Below are 14,799 nucleotides of genomic sequence, written 5' to 3'. Positions count from 1 at the left end.
TATCACTTTCTTAGACTGTTTTATTCTCTTTTTATTTTCAATGTTATTGCTAGCAGATGGCTTTCTTCCTGGATATTTTTACATATCAGCCATATTTATGTCTTACTGTTTAATAAGAGTTATTATACATGCCACAATAAGTAGAAAACCATTTTGAAACGTGAATAAGCTGGATGCTCAGGTAGACTCATGCCCAAAGTCTTTCCTTCCTGTGCTCCAGCTTTATATACATAACCTCAATTCATTTTAAAACAAATTACTGTGTATTAGCATTCAGAAAAGAAGATAGAACCATAACTATAAATTATAAGAAAGTAAAGGAAAACATTGGGCGACCTCCAGTTTTATTTTATACTGCTTTCTACTTCCTCTACTGCTGTCTTTTCTTTCCTGTTGTAATTTGCTAGTGTACTTAAAGTTTAAATTAGGTGGTGTTATTTTTACCTTTTGGTTAGGTGGCATTACAGCCAACTGGCTACTACAAATTGAAAGAGCGAGGGATGGTTAATATCCTACTCAAATCATGTGTACTTGGTGGTGGTCCACTTGGTGATTTCTTTGCTTTCTACTAAGTAGATCTAAGAATTAAGGGATGGTACTGGGTAATGTCTCTACTGATTAATGCTATTTAGAAAAAATATCTTATGACAATGAGTCTATATAAATATGCCCCTAGTTCTTTTTTGTTAGTCAATACCAATATGTATGTTGTTGGCACTTAGATGACCATTTTCAACTGAAAATTGGTTTGTCTCTAAAATGTTTCCCCAAATATTATAGAGAGTACGTTGCTTCTGAATCATAATCATTCATTTGTTGATTTATTCTAAGGTCTGTAGCATTGAAATCTGAGAATTGATGTGATATGCTTAAAACCTGAAAGAAAGTTTGTATTGTTATAATACTCCCATTGTAGTGTTTTTATTTGTGATTATCTTTGGTATGGCTTCTAAATCTTGAATTGTTACTTGTCTCTAACTCTCTACTTTTTCTGAAGTTATAACTTGAAATACATGAATTGGAGAAAGCTGGGAATACTTATGGGTTGGAATTTAATGCAGCTTTCTATGGTAGTAATTATAACTTGCCTGGGTACTATCTGTAGTAGCGTACAAAAATAACACTGATGATAGAAATATTAAAAAAGGAAAAGTATGTGTTCTAGATGTATGGGTAATGCTTGTCTGTTAGTAGTTAAGGTTTGAGATCCTCCTATGTTAGCAGCTTTATTTGATGCTTTACAGAAAGACTCTCCCAACTCTTGAAGAAATTATTTGAAACCCAAGAATCTGGTGACCTCAATGAAGAATTAGTTAAGGCTGCTGCCAATGGAGATGTTGCTAAAGTGGAAGATTTGCTAAAAAGACCAGATGTGGATGTGAGCATTTTAAAAATTGTTTGAAGCATACACAAAAATAGAATAGTATAATGAACATTAGAGTTCAGTAATTTCACTTAAGTCCAATTAATTTCCAACTGCGCTTCATCTATTCCTTCTTCCTTTTTTCTCTGAGGTATTTTAAAGACACTGGACATCATTCTTCAGTGTACTTTTCTAAAAGATCTTGACATTTTCTTATTTTAACATTGTGACCTCCTAAATTTATGATTGATAATTAAAAAAAAATTTTTTTTTAACATTTATTTATTTTTGAGAGATAGAGAAAGACAGAGCAGGAGCAGGGGACGGGCAGAGAGAGAGGGAGACACAGAATCTGAAACAGGCTCCAGGCTCTGAGCTGTCAGCACAGAGCCTGATGTGGGGCTTGAACTCAACAAACCATGAGATCATGACCTGAGCTGAAGTCGGACCCTTAAACGACTGAGCCATCCAGGCGCCACTATAATTGATAATTTTTACATTTAGGTTTTTAAGTGGTTAGTGTCCTTTTGGGAAATTCAGTGAATTCTTCTCATGGAGATGTCATCTTACCATGTTTTTAAAATATATTGTAGTAAATTTTATAAGCAGTTTTCTATCCCTCTTTTCAAAACATTTAAACTTTTTTCCTGTGAGAATTGACTTACAGTTTAGAATGCAGATGAAGTAGAGGTCATACATTTTGTAAATCTTAGTAGTTTATTGTATTTTACCATTCACATAAACCATATTTTAAGTGGGCCATTTTGGCTCTAGTTTAGTCATTCATTGGCTTTGCCATTGCTCCCATGTCAGCACCAATACAGTGTTCAATGTTGGCCCAGATTGTGGTTGGAGTGGCACTTTGAGTCATTGTCACTGTTCTGTGACACTGTTTGTTGCCTTTGTATTTAAGTATGCTAGACAGTTTGAAGATCTGATCTATAATTGTAAGATATAAACATCATATTCCCAGGAGCTCATGTGGCATTTCATGTTTATTAGGGAGATGTCAGTTGCAGCAGCACAACACAGTGATTCCTTTTTTTTTTTTAAGTTTATTTAGAGAAAGAGAGAGCTAGAGAGAGCGCGTGTGCCGTGCACGCGCAAGTGGGGAAGGGGCAGAGAGAGGGAAAGAGAGAATCCCAAGCAGGCTCCACACCACCAGCACAGAGCCTGATGCAGGGCTTGAACTCAGGAACTGCGAAATGATGACCTGAGCCGAAGTTGGATGCTCAACTGATTGAGCCACCCAGGCGCCCCAGCACAGTGATTTCTTTATTGTCAGATATCACAAATAATTTATTTAAATTATCAAAATTATGTAAATTATCAAAGTTTAAAGTATCAAATGATTTTTGTGTTTGATAGATTTTTTTTATATTCAGCCAAGCAGATTTATATTTTATTATACTTAATTTTTTCTTCATTTAATTACTAATTTAGTTTTTTTTTTTTAAAAACAATATACATTCTAAAAATTTAAAGGGAAAAAATAGTTCTACAGGGTTTGTTACAAAAATCATTTCCTTCTCAACTCTGTTTTCCCATCCTTTAGGGGCAGCTGTTTTCACGTCTTTCAGCTGATTTTCTTCATATATTTTGCCTCCATATCTTCCAGTAACATCTATTGTTTTTTCTTGATTTTTATGTTTGGGGAGTTATCTTTCAATACTTCACTGTGAAAATGAGGTTTCAGCTTTCTTTCCAGCCCATTCCCTTCACACACATACACGCTCCTCCCAGTTTCTTTATGTGGTTAGGTTGTATTGTAACTTTGTTAAGATTAAAATCGACTGTGCATGTTATTATTTAAATGACATTCATATCTGAGCTGTGACTGATTCTAGATTGTATTTTCCTATACAATTGTTTGCTTTCCTTGATGTTCATAATTTTTTTTTATTTAAAAAATTGAGGTGTAATTTACATATAGTGAAATACATGGAAAAGTTTTGACAAATGCAAACATCCATGTAATTCACACCCCTAATAAGATCTAGGACTTTTCCTTTATTCCAGAAAGTTCACTTGTAGTTTTTCCCAGTCAGTCCCTCTTAACTTCACACATAAAGTTTTTTTCATTTGTTTGTAATCTGTATTGTTATAGTTAATTCTTTTCCAAACTTCTAATTGACTAATCTTCCAAGACACTTAGTTATGTCAGGTATGTATTCATTTCATCTTCTGAGAGATGATAACATAGGAGAAAGATGTGTTTTTTTAAGTTATTTTTTTAAATTTGAGGTCTTGCTCAAATCTCTGATCTTTGCTTGTTCACTCATCTCTGAATAAGACATTAAGCTACTTGGTGCTCTCTTTGCTTGGATAGAACTTAGTGACTGACTTTGCATTATGGTGATTATGCATGTGGAGCTTTTGGGGTCTCTAAATGCTATCATGTAGAGGTCTGTTCTTCATGGCTATTCAGTTGTTTAAGGGAAGAAACCATTTTTCTGTCTAGGGTCTATTTGCATGGCAACTAATGCTCTGTCATTGAGTTTGAGGAGAGGGTCTGGAGTGTGGCCATTGCAGATCAGACATCTGCCTGGGGTTTTTCTTCTTAGCCCTGTGATGTGCTTGTTTTTGCAGGCTTTGACTTTGTCTGAAGTTCCTAGGTTTTGTGTTTCTTTTGTCTGTAAAGTCAGAACTTCTGTCTGCTTTCTCTCTTTCAAAAATGTGTTGCTTTTTATTGTTTTCTGATGTTAGCTCTTCCTTTCTCTTTGTCTTTATGTCTTTTTGTGTTTTTAATTATTTTACTGTCTTTTTAGTGTAGTCTGAGGAGAAATGTGATATAAACATGTGACCAGGCTACCATTTTTAACCATCTTTTATGGTTTTATGGATGGGAGCGGATGGGGTGGGATTAAGGAATTGTACTTAGCCTTGGGTATGTCATTGGGAAATTATGCATTTATTCAACATCTGAAGTGAAGAAAAGATTGGAAATTATTGCTTTATAATATAATAGTTGTATATGGCTACCTTGCTAATTCATTTATGTATTCCTCATGATAGTTTGCTTACAGTTAGTATTCAGTATCTTTGTCAAATTGAATTTATTTATATAGTAGGCCATCTTTTCTGAAAGTTTTTATTCACCTCATTGTTTTTTTTTTTCATTGAAACATACTCTGAGCTTTTTAATTCAAATAGAAGTGAATATACAAAACTAAAACGACATTTCTCCCTCCCTTACTTTCTTTTTTTAACTTTTCAGATTGGCTAAAATAGTTCTTTCATAGCTCTTTGAACAGTGGAACTTTAACCTTTAAAACAAACAAACAAAAAAATGCCTGCCTCACTTCTAAATTACAGAAGAGTTTCTGGTGGTCTATGCTAGGATATATGGAAAACCAACCTAAATTATTTTCAAAGAATCCTACAATGTGCTAGATTTAAACCTACATTATATATTGGCTCTTGGTGACATTCCTTCATCCTTTCTTTTTTGTATAGGTAAATGGACAATGTGCTGGTCACACAGCTATGCAAGCTGCTAGTCAGAATGGACATGTTGACATTTTGAAGTTACTTTTGAAGCAAAATGTGGATGTAGAAGCAGAGGTAATTAAACTGTTTGAAACATAAGTAAAAATTAATGTCCTAGAAATTATACTTCTATATTATAAGATGGATTGCTTTCATTCCTAAAGTTTAATCTTCACCTAAGGCTCTTCTGATTGAAAAGAAAAATTTGACAAGAGATAACATGAAACATTTCTTGTTTTTCTTTTGATTCTTCAATATTGTAGCCATAACCATAAGTGAAGATAGGAATTGAGTTTTCCTTTACTATGGTAGGACCACCATGCTGCTGGGGGCTGAATTGGATTCATCCAAAAGTCATACTGAGGAAGTTGAGGGAAGGGGAATGTATAGATCATGTAGGTCAAGATTTTTACTGATCTGTGACACTCAGAGGCCTTTCTTTGCTTTTTGTTTTCCCTTTCATAAGGGAATCAGTAATTTAGAACTTGTTTAGTCTTATTGTTTCTTGATTTTAATGTGGATCTTTGAAAATTTTACACAGCGTGTTTATCACTGTGTGTGTGTGTGTGTGTGTGTGTGTGTGTGTGTGTGTGTGCTTAAATTAATTTGGAGTATATTCTTTTAAAAGGGAAATGAATATTTTTTACTATCATTGGAATTTTAGTTGAGAATCTATGTATGGTGTGAAGGATGGCTTCCTTTGTTATAGTTAACTATAACCTCATTATTGAAAAAATGTTAAAATCACATCTGTTTTAGTCAAGTGGAAGATTATTTAGGAATAAGTAAAATTCTATCAAATTTAGACTAGGTAGAATGATGTAATTTTGTCCAAATGATACTCCCATTTGAGGAAGCTTAATAAGGACTTGGATTTCTGAGGGCTAAATTAGTAGATGAGCCTATTTTTACTAATTAAAACATTTTAAAGACACATATTTCAAAAGAGAAGTCTTAAGTTATTTTTGCATTTTTCTCAGATTGAATGTATTTTGACAGCTACTGTTTTTTTACAGTTGACAGCTAACTATGAAGAATCATTGGTGTTGTAGTTGTAAATAAGTGATTTTTGATACTGTAATTTTCTGTTGTCTAAAAAGAACTTGAATTTTATTTATTTATTAAAAAAATTTTTTTTAACGTTTATTTATTTTTGAGACAGAGAGAGACAGAGCATGAATGGGGGAGGGTCAGAGAGAGGGAGCCACAGAATCTGAAACAGGCTCCAGGCTCTGAGCTGTCAGCACAGATCCTAACATGGGGCTCGAACTCACGGACCGCGAGATCATGAGTCGTTCGCTCAACTGACTGAGCCACCCAGGTGCCCCTTGAATTTTAAATTGGCATGTAGATGTTTATGAACTATATGATAGTTTCATTATTGTCATGTTTTTATGAATGAGATTATATGATTTGATTTTGCTTTTACAGTAGCAATTTTTAAGTCACTTCTTTCTTAGTTGTGAATTTAGGAACACAGTATCACAGGGGGTTTTTTTTGGTAATGAAAGAAAGACAATTTAAATTTAGTGTTTTGTAAATGGGAGACAGTTACTTTATTGTGTCATGGCTTGGAGAGATAGAATGAAATTCTCTGAGTTCAGTATCCCATTTTTTAATTTAATGAATCTAGAAACTACAGTAGCAACAACTACTAAGAAACCAAGGCCTTTCTGATTATAGCTAATAAGGCAAGAGGCCCCAAACCAAATTTTTTTGCCTCGTTTTTTATAAAGTGTGCTTTCTGATTCAGAATTTAGTTAATACACCTGACAACGCGGGACTATCTAGCCATTTGTGTTTCTAAAGACTTCTTGTTCACATTAGGTGTTGTGTACAATGGGAGTGCAGTTGTGGGACTGGGAACAAAGTTGGCACTGTTCCTCTATTGAACTCAAATATACAACAAATGGTTAGTTGATACTTAAACCTGATGAGATTGGAGTGTGGCTCAGTAAGCTAAGTGTTTACAAATAATTTCTTTGAGAGTTTGAAAACTATGTCACCAGATTAGTGGGATACATCTGGACTTCAACCATACGTCCTCATTTGGATTTCCATTTTGTGCATTTTCTGTTTTAAAAACCATTGCAGGCAGATGTAATTCTATAAATTATTTCTATATGTATTTCTATAAAATAGTGTGAGGAAGGTGAATTAATAACAGTTTACCAATTGCAAACAAAAACCAAATTTAAAAATTGGGTTAAAATATAAATGCCAATTCATCGCCTAAGACTAAAACAAAACATCCTCAAAGTCTCATTTTTCTAGAATTTAAGACTCTATTAGAAGCAGCAGTGTAATTTTTTTTTTTTTTTTTAGAACAATGGTTTTCAAGTGGGGGCATTTTTGTCCTATGGGGGACATTTGGAAATGTCTGGAACCATTTTTGATTGTCATAACTGGTAGGAGGTGTGGTGGTTTGGGTACTACTGGCATCTAGTGGGTAGAAACTAAGGATGCTACTGAATATCCCATAGCACATAGGACAGCTCCCATAACAAAGAACTATCTGGCCCAAAAGGTAAATAGGTCCAAAATTGACAAACCCTGGTGTTTTTTTTTTTTTTTTTTTAATTTTTTTTTTTCAACGTTTATTTATTTTTGGGACAGAGAGAGACAGAGCACGAATGGGGGAGGGGCAGAGAGAGAGGGAGACACAGAATTGGAAGCAGGCTCCAGGCTCTGAGCCATCAGCCCAGAGCCTGACGCGGGGCTCGAACTCCCGGACCGCGAGATCGTGACCTGGCTGAAGTCGGACGCTTAACCGACTGCGCCACCCAGGCGCCCCGACAAACCCTGGTTTAAAAGATGGAGAAAATAGTTAATTTTACAAATGCACTTAAATTTGTGGTTCATCATTTGTCATTATTAACTTTTTTTTATTGGAAATTTTAGATATTTGTAAAAGAATAGTATAATGAATCCTGTGTTCCCATTACCTCACTTCAGTTATTTTTCACGGCCAGTTTTGATTTATCTGTACCCTGTTCCCGCTCTGCTCCCTCTACTGAATTATACTGAAGCAGATCTAGATATATTATTTTATCTGTAAATATTTTGGTATGTATCCTAAAAGATAAGTGCTTTAAACTTCATTATACCTTTCTAAGTGTAAAAGCAATAATAATTAACAGTATTTTTTATTTTTATTTTTTCAATGTTCATTTTATTTTTGAGAGAGTGTGAGTGGGGGAGGGCAGAGAGAGAGAGAGGCAGACACAGAATCCGAAGCAGGCTCCAGGCTCTGAGCTGTCAGCACAGAGCCCGATACGGGGCTCAAACTCATGAACCATGAAATCATGACCTGAACCAAAGTTGGATGCTTAATCGACTGAGCCCACAATGTTTTTAAAAAACTAATTTTATTAAAACTTTTGAGGTTAGCTGAAGAATAAAGAGAGTAATATATTTTGTTCTTTAGTCATCTCATTCTGTAACCTTTCATTTTTTTCATGTGTATTAGGAAGTGAGTGGGTTGCAAACTATAGCCTGCAGGCCAAATCCAGCCCTCCATTTATGTTGTTAAGTATTACTGGAACACAGCACATTCATTCATTCATTCATTTATTGTGCATGGCTGCTTTCATATTGCAACTGCAGAGTTGAATAGTTGTGACAAGATACTATGTTGTTTGTAAAATCTAAAATACTTTCTGGGCCTTTACAGAAAAGTTTGCTAGTCCCTAGTATAGATGACTGTTGCATTTTTGTTTTTCAGTTGATTTAAGCTATCATTACACTAAATTATACTCCTGAAGCCAATGTTACACCATATGTTAACAAACCAGAATTTAAATAAAAATTTGAAAAAGTAACCACTTAATTATTTCATATATATTGTACCTTTCTGATATGTGATAAGATTATATTTTTTTCCTATTTCTTTTTCTTAGGGAAAACTCAGCTATTTTGAAAAGTTGTCTCCATGTAGGTCATAACCTACTAAGTACAGTAGGATTACATTCTGTTACCTCCTTAATGTATAGGTAAAGGCACTGAGGACTGTGAAATCTTAGGTATGTTTTTATAAGTGAGCTAATTTTGGATCCTGCAGGGACTAAGTATTTTTTTTCCACTGATGAAGTATAATATTAAAGGTGTGAAGGATTGAATGGAAGACCAGTTCTAAAAAGTGTGTCATTTACAATTAGTTTTCAAATACAGTACAAATATATACTGCAGTTGTCAGGAAACTTGGGGTGGTTTTATTATTTAAGATTAATGAAAACTATTCTGAAGAAGAACAATACTAAATTTTATCAGGAAACCCAAGTTTTAATGGTATTGTTGCTGTCTAAAGAGATATTGGGCAAAAACTTTAACTGGTATAAGCTTCAGTTTCCTTATCTATGATAATAACTTAAAGGGTTGGGGTGTGGAGTAAGGGAAATAATTAAGATACTATTTATAGTATACAACACCACCAAAGGAATTTATGATGTTATTATTGCCTTTGTTTGACTGTTTCTTTCCAACTGGCAGAAGGTCCGATTCTGCTTGTCTAGTAATGAAAACAAAACTGTAGGTTCTGCTTGTCTAGTAATGAAAACAAAACTGTAGGGGCACCTGGGTGGCTCAGTCAGTTAAGTGTCCGACTCTTGATTTTGGCTCAGTTTCAGATCGTTTTGAACCATGATCTCATGGTTTGTGGGATCAAGCCCTGCCTTGGGCTTAGTGCTGACACTGTGGATCCTGCTTGGGATTCTCTCTCTCCCTGTCTTTCTGCTCCTCCCCCACGCATGTGCATGCCCTTTCTCTCTCTCAAAATAAGTAAATAAGTTAAAAAAAACCCAAAACTGTAGTAACAGTTTATGTAAATGTAAAACTGAGAAGGAAAGGGCAAGTGGGCTTCAAGACTGGGCAGTTTAAGGAAATTCTTTTCTTAAAAACAAGTTAGGGCTCAGGATAATAATCTTCAAAGTGGCTCTAGGAATTGGTATACATAGTTCCTGAAGGATCCATGTTGATTTAGATTATGAATGGAGGCTTCCCTACCTCCTTATTCCACACTACACCCCCAAAACTGGTACTATTAAAAATGTGGCATGTCAACAAAAGATTAGATTTGTGAGACTTAGAAAACAGTCTTTAAGTTGGCTTTTACAGGAAGGCAGGCTAAAATCTGAGATTGCCCAAACAAAAAGGTCAAGCTTTACAAGGGGACACACTAGAGTTTTAGCCTTCCCTTATCTGTAAATTCTTTTAGTTGCTCAGGTTGAGTTTTAAGAATCCTCGCTGATTTCTCTTTTGTTTTTTCATATTACTTATCTGGTAATGAGTAATTACCATCAGTAAATCCTGTTGGCTCTTCAAAATATATCCAGAATTTGAACATTTTTTTATCCTTTCTGCTGTTACCATCCTAGTCTTCACACTTCTTCCCCCAAATATCCCCATAGCTTTCTCTCTCTCACGTCTTCAGCTATTCTTTGGCTGGGAGGCCATCCCTTGGTCATCTAATCCTTCTTCCCTCCAGTATTTTCCCTATGGCCCTTTTACTACCTAAAATTTACATTTTATTTACTTATTTTGTTGATAATATTCTATCTCCCCCACTAGAATGTAAACTCTATGAGGGTAGGAACTTTATTTTGTCCATTGTTGTATCACCACTATCCAGAACAATACTGAGCTTGTAGTAGGAACCCATTAAATACTCACTGAATGAATCAACCAGAATACACCACTTCCAAACAATTGTGTTGAAGTTTTAGCATGATCAGAATACCAGCATCTTGATGAATTGAATGAGTTTTAGGAAAAAAAGATGAAGTAAAATACTACTAATTATATCTGGGGATAATAAAATAGTTTAATTTACTGAAAGTGTCAGTATATTCAGGAAATGTTTAATTCCATTGATGTTAAAAATCATGGTAGTTACTGAGAGGATTCTGGGAATATAGTGATGTAGGAAGTAGTAGAAATTCATCGCCCCACCTAGATAACAACAGTACTTGTAGAATTCTTTCTGATATAACTATTTTAGAACTCTGGATTCTGTTGAAGTCTTGCTACTTCCAGGGGAAGGGTTGGAGGTTAATTGTGGTCAGTGTTGTCAATTTTAGCTCTTAATTCAGCAGGAACTACCTATATGCCAACCTTTAGCCCAGTGGCAGGCAGCCGTGTTTATGTTCCTAGATCAGCTTGCAGGAGCCAGGGTGGGCAACAAGGACTCTTTTCTACAAACATCAGGATCTGTGTTCTGATCACTGATTGCTGCTTCTGATCATGGAGGTGGAGACACAGAGGTGGGCCGCCGTTGTTGTACCCTCCCATTGTTGTAAGCCATTCCCCCTTCGCTGAAGTGACTTCCAGAAGATTTGAAGATTGGTACACCCTCCCCCTCTTCCCCCCGCCCCCCCTTTTTTTCTTTTTCTCCTTCTGGGAGCCTGGCATTAAAGACTAGGACATCCAAAAGCAACTACTGTGAGAAACTAGAAGGTCACTGCACATGCCCAAGGAAAGGTGCAGGTTCAGAAAAGACCTTTTTACACCTTAGGCTATAAGCACAAAGAAAGCCTAAAACAATTAAAAACAAAACAGGAAAAAAAAACCCAGAAAACCCTGCAAAAGGGGAAGCATCTGATTTTAAGAGTTACCGTGTTATTAGAATCAAATGTCCAGATTTCAACAAAAAAAATCACAAGGCATACAAAGAAATAGGAAAGTATGATCCATTTAAAGGAAGAAAAATAAGGCAACAGAAACTGCTTGCGATAAAACCAGATATAGGCTTACTAGACAAAGACTCTAAAACAGTTATCTTAAAGATGCTCCAAGAACTAACTGAAGATGAGAAGAAAGTCAAGAAAATGATGTATGAACAAAATGGAAATAACAGTGAACACAAAGATAAACTAAAAAGAAATCAAGAAGAAATTCTAAAGTTGAAAAGTACGATAACTGAAGTGAAAAAATTCATGGAGATATACAAAGACAGATTTAACCAGACAGAAGAAAGACCCAGTGAACTGGAAGATAAGACAATGAAAATTATGGAGTCTGAGGAGTAGAAGGAAAAAAGATTGAAGAAAAAATGAACAGAGCCTTAGGGACCTGTGGGACACTATCAGGTGGACCATGATATGCACTGTGGGAGTTTGAGGAGAAGAGATTGGCGGGGGGGGGGGGGGGAAGGGGGGGGAGGGAAGGAAGAGCAGAGAGATTATTTGAAGAAACTGTGGCCCAAAACTTCCCAAATTTGAAGAAAGACCTGATTACAAACATCCAAGAAGCACAGTGAATTCCAAGTAGGATGAACTCAAAGAGACCTATGCTGAGACACACACAATATCATCAAACTTCAAGAGCCAAGGCCAAAGAATCTTGAAAGCAGCAACAGAGGTGACTTGTCACTTATAAGGAATCCTCATAAGATTTTTCAGATTTCTCATCAGAAACTTTGGAGTCCAGAAGATAGTGGACTGATGTATTCAAGGTGCTAAAAAGAACACACACACACACACACACACACACACACACACACACACACTGTCAACCAAAAATCCTGTGTCTGGTAAAACTCTCCTTCAAAAATGGCAGAGAAATTAAGACATTCCCTAAAACTGAGGGAGTTTGTTACCACTATGCCTGCCTTGCAAGAAATCCCAAAAGGAGTCCTGCAGGGTGAAATGAGTTGTTTTAGGTAGTAACTTGAAGCCATAAGAAGAAATAAAATCACTGTAAAGGTAAAATATGTAGGCATTTATAAAAGATAGCATTATTTTAACAATATATTGTCTATAATTCTTTCTTTTGTTTCCCACATGGTTTAAGAGACTAATACATGAAAAAATTATTAGTCTAAAATCTAGTATTATTGTAATTTTGGTTTGTAAATCTACATTTTGTTTTCTGCATAATTTAAGAACTGATGGATTTAAAAAAATTATATTTTTGGGCACACAATGTACAAAGTTTTAATTTTGTGGTGACAGTAACTGAAAGTGTTGTGAATGGACCTGTTAATGAGTTTTTGTAGGTTATTGAAGTTAGGCTGGTATAAATTTGAAATTAGTATTATAACTTTAGGAAGTTAAATATAACCCCCATGGTGACTGAAGAAAATAGATATAGAATATACATGAAAGGAAATGAGAAGGGAATTAAAATGTTTCACTTCAAAATAACAATTAAATATAAAAGAGGACATTAATTTGGAAAATGAGGCAACAAAAGCTGTATGGTATCTAGAAAATATATAGGAAGATGACAACAGTAAGTTATTCCTTATCAATAATTACTTCAAATGTAGGTGGATTAAAGTATAAAAGACAGAGACTGGCAGAATGGATTAAAAATGATGTAATATATTCTCTGTATAAGAGACTCAGTTTAGGTGCATAGATACTTAAGTTTAAAGTGAAAGGATGGAGAAAGATATTAATGCAAATAGTAACCAAAAGAGAGCAGGAGTAGCTCCACTAATTTTAGACAGAATAGAATTTAAGTCATGAAGGTTATAAAAGACAGAGATGGGCATTATTTTTTTTTTCAACGTTTTTTTTTTTTTTTTTTTTTTTTTTTTTTTGGGACAGAGAGAGACAGAGCATGAACGGGGGAGGGGCAGAGAGAGAGGGAGACACAGAATCAGAAACAGGCTCCAGGCTCTGAGCCATCAGCCCAGAGCCTGACGCGGGGCTCGAACTCACGGACCGCGAGATCGTGACCTGGCTGAAGTCGGACGCTTAACCGACTGCGCCACCCAGGCGCCCCTATTTTTAAAAAGTTCAATACAGCAAGAAGATATGACAATTATAAATATTTATATACTTAATAATAGACCAAACAAATAGATGAAAAAAATTGACAGAAGTGACGGGAGAAATAAACATTTTTACAATAGTACCTTGAGACTTCAGTATCCTACTCTCAGTAATGGATAGAACAACACAATAAAGCCAAATAGAGCTAATAGACATCTATGGAACACTCCACCTAACAACAGCGTGCACATTCTTTTCAAGTGCACCTTGTACGTTCTTCAGGACAGACCATACGTTAAGTTGCATATTAAGGCTCAGTAGATTTAAAAAGGTAGATGTCTTACAGAGTATCTTCTCTGACCACAATGTGATGAAGTTTCAAATCAATAACAGAGGAAAAACTGGAAAATTCACAAATTTGTGGAAATTAAAATTAAGCAATGAATGGATCAAAGAAATTGCAAGGGAAATAAGACAATACTTAGAGATGAATGAAAACAAAAGCAGAACATAACTAAAACCTGTGAGATGTAGTGAAAGCAGTATGAAAGAGAAGTTTATAGCTATACATGGGTACATTTAAAAGATAGATCAGATAGGGGTGCCTGGGTGGCTCAGTCATTGAAGTGTCTGACTTTGGCTCAGGTCATGATCTTGCAGTTTGTGGGTTTGAGCCCCACGTTGGGCTCTATGCTGACAGCTCAGAGCCTGGAGCCTGCTTCAGATTCTGTGTCTCCCTCTTTCTCTGCTCCTTCCCAACTAAGGCTTTGTCTCTCTCTCAAAAATAAATAAACAGTAAAAAAAAAAAAAATTTTCAGGGAGCCTGGGTAGTTCAGTCTGTTAAGTGTCCGACTCTTGATTTCAGCTCAGGTCATGATCTCAGGGTTGTGAGATTGAGCTCCACAGCGTGGAACCTGCTTGGGATACTCTTTCTGCCTCTCTCTCTCTGCTCCTCCCCTGCTTGTGTATGCACTCTTAAAATAAACATTAATAAATAAACAGTAATAATAACAAAATAGTAAACAAAAATAAATAAACATTAAAAAAAGACTCTGAGTACTAAAATAAGAAATGAAAGTGGGGACATTACCATTCCAAAGAAATGGAAAGGTGTATAAGTGAGTACTTTAAAGAGTTGTATGCCAACAAATGGGATAACCTAGATGAACTGGACAAATACCTAGAAACACAAAACCTAAGACTGAATCATGAAGATACAGGAAATCTGAATAG

General features: G+C 35.4%; 1 protein-coding gene across 1 annotated transcript in view; it reads left to right on the top strand.

Moving 5' to 3' along the window:
• Positions 1-14,799, top strand: part of MIB1 (MIB E3 ubiquitin protein ligase 1) — a 122,697-nt gene that overhangs the window by 48,112 nt on the left and 59,786 nt on the right. The window contains exons 9-10 of the mRNA XM_047086931.1: positions 1,245-1,378; positions 4,820-4,927. Coding sequence (XP_046942887.1) covers positions 1,245-1,378; positions 4,820-4,927 — 242 coding nt within the window. The remainder of the gene's footprint in view (positions 1-1,244; positions 1,379-4,819; positions 4,928-14,799) is intronic.

This window comes from Lynx rufus, unplaced genomic scaffold, assembly GCF_022079265.1.
Source record: "Lynx rufus isolate CCGP_SWC_20201006 ecotype Redwood Valley unplaced genomic scaffold, mLynRuf1.p SCAF_22, whole genome shotgun sequence".
Lineage (NCBI taxonomy): Eukaryota > Metazoa > Chordata > Mammalia > Carnivora > Felidae > Lynx > Lynx rufus.
The sequence above is the reverse complement of the archived record's forward strand: the minus strand, read 5'-3'. Positions and strand labels throughout refer to the sequence as shown.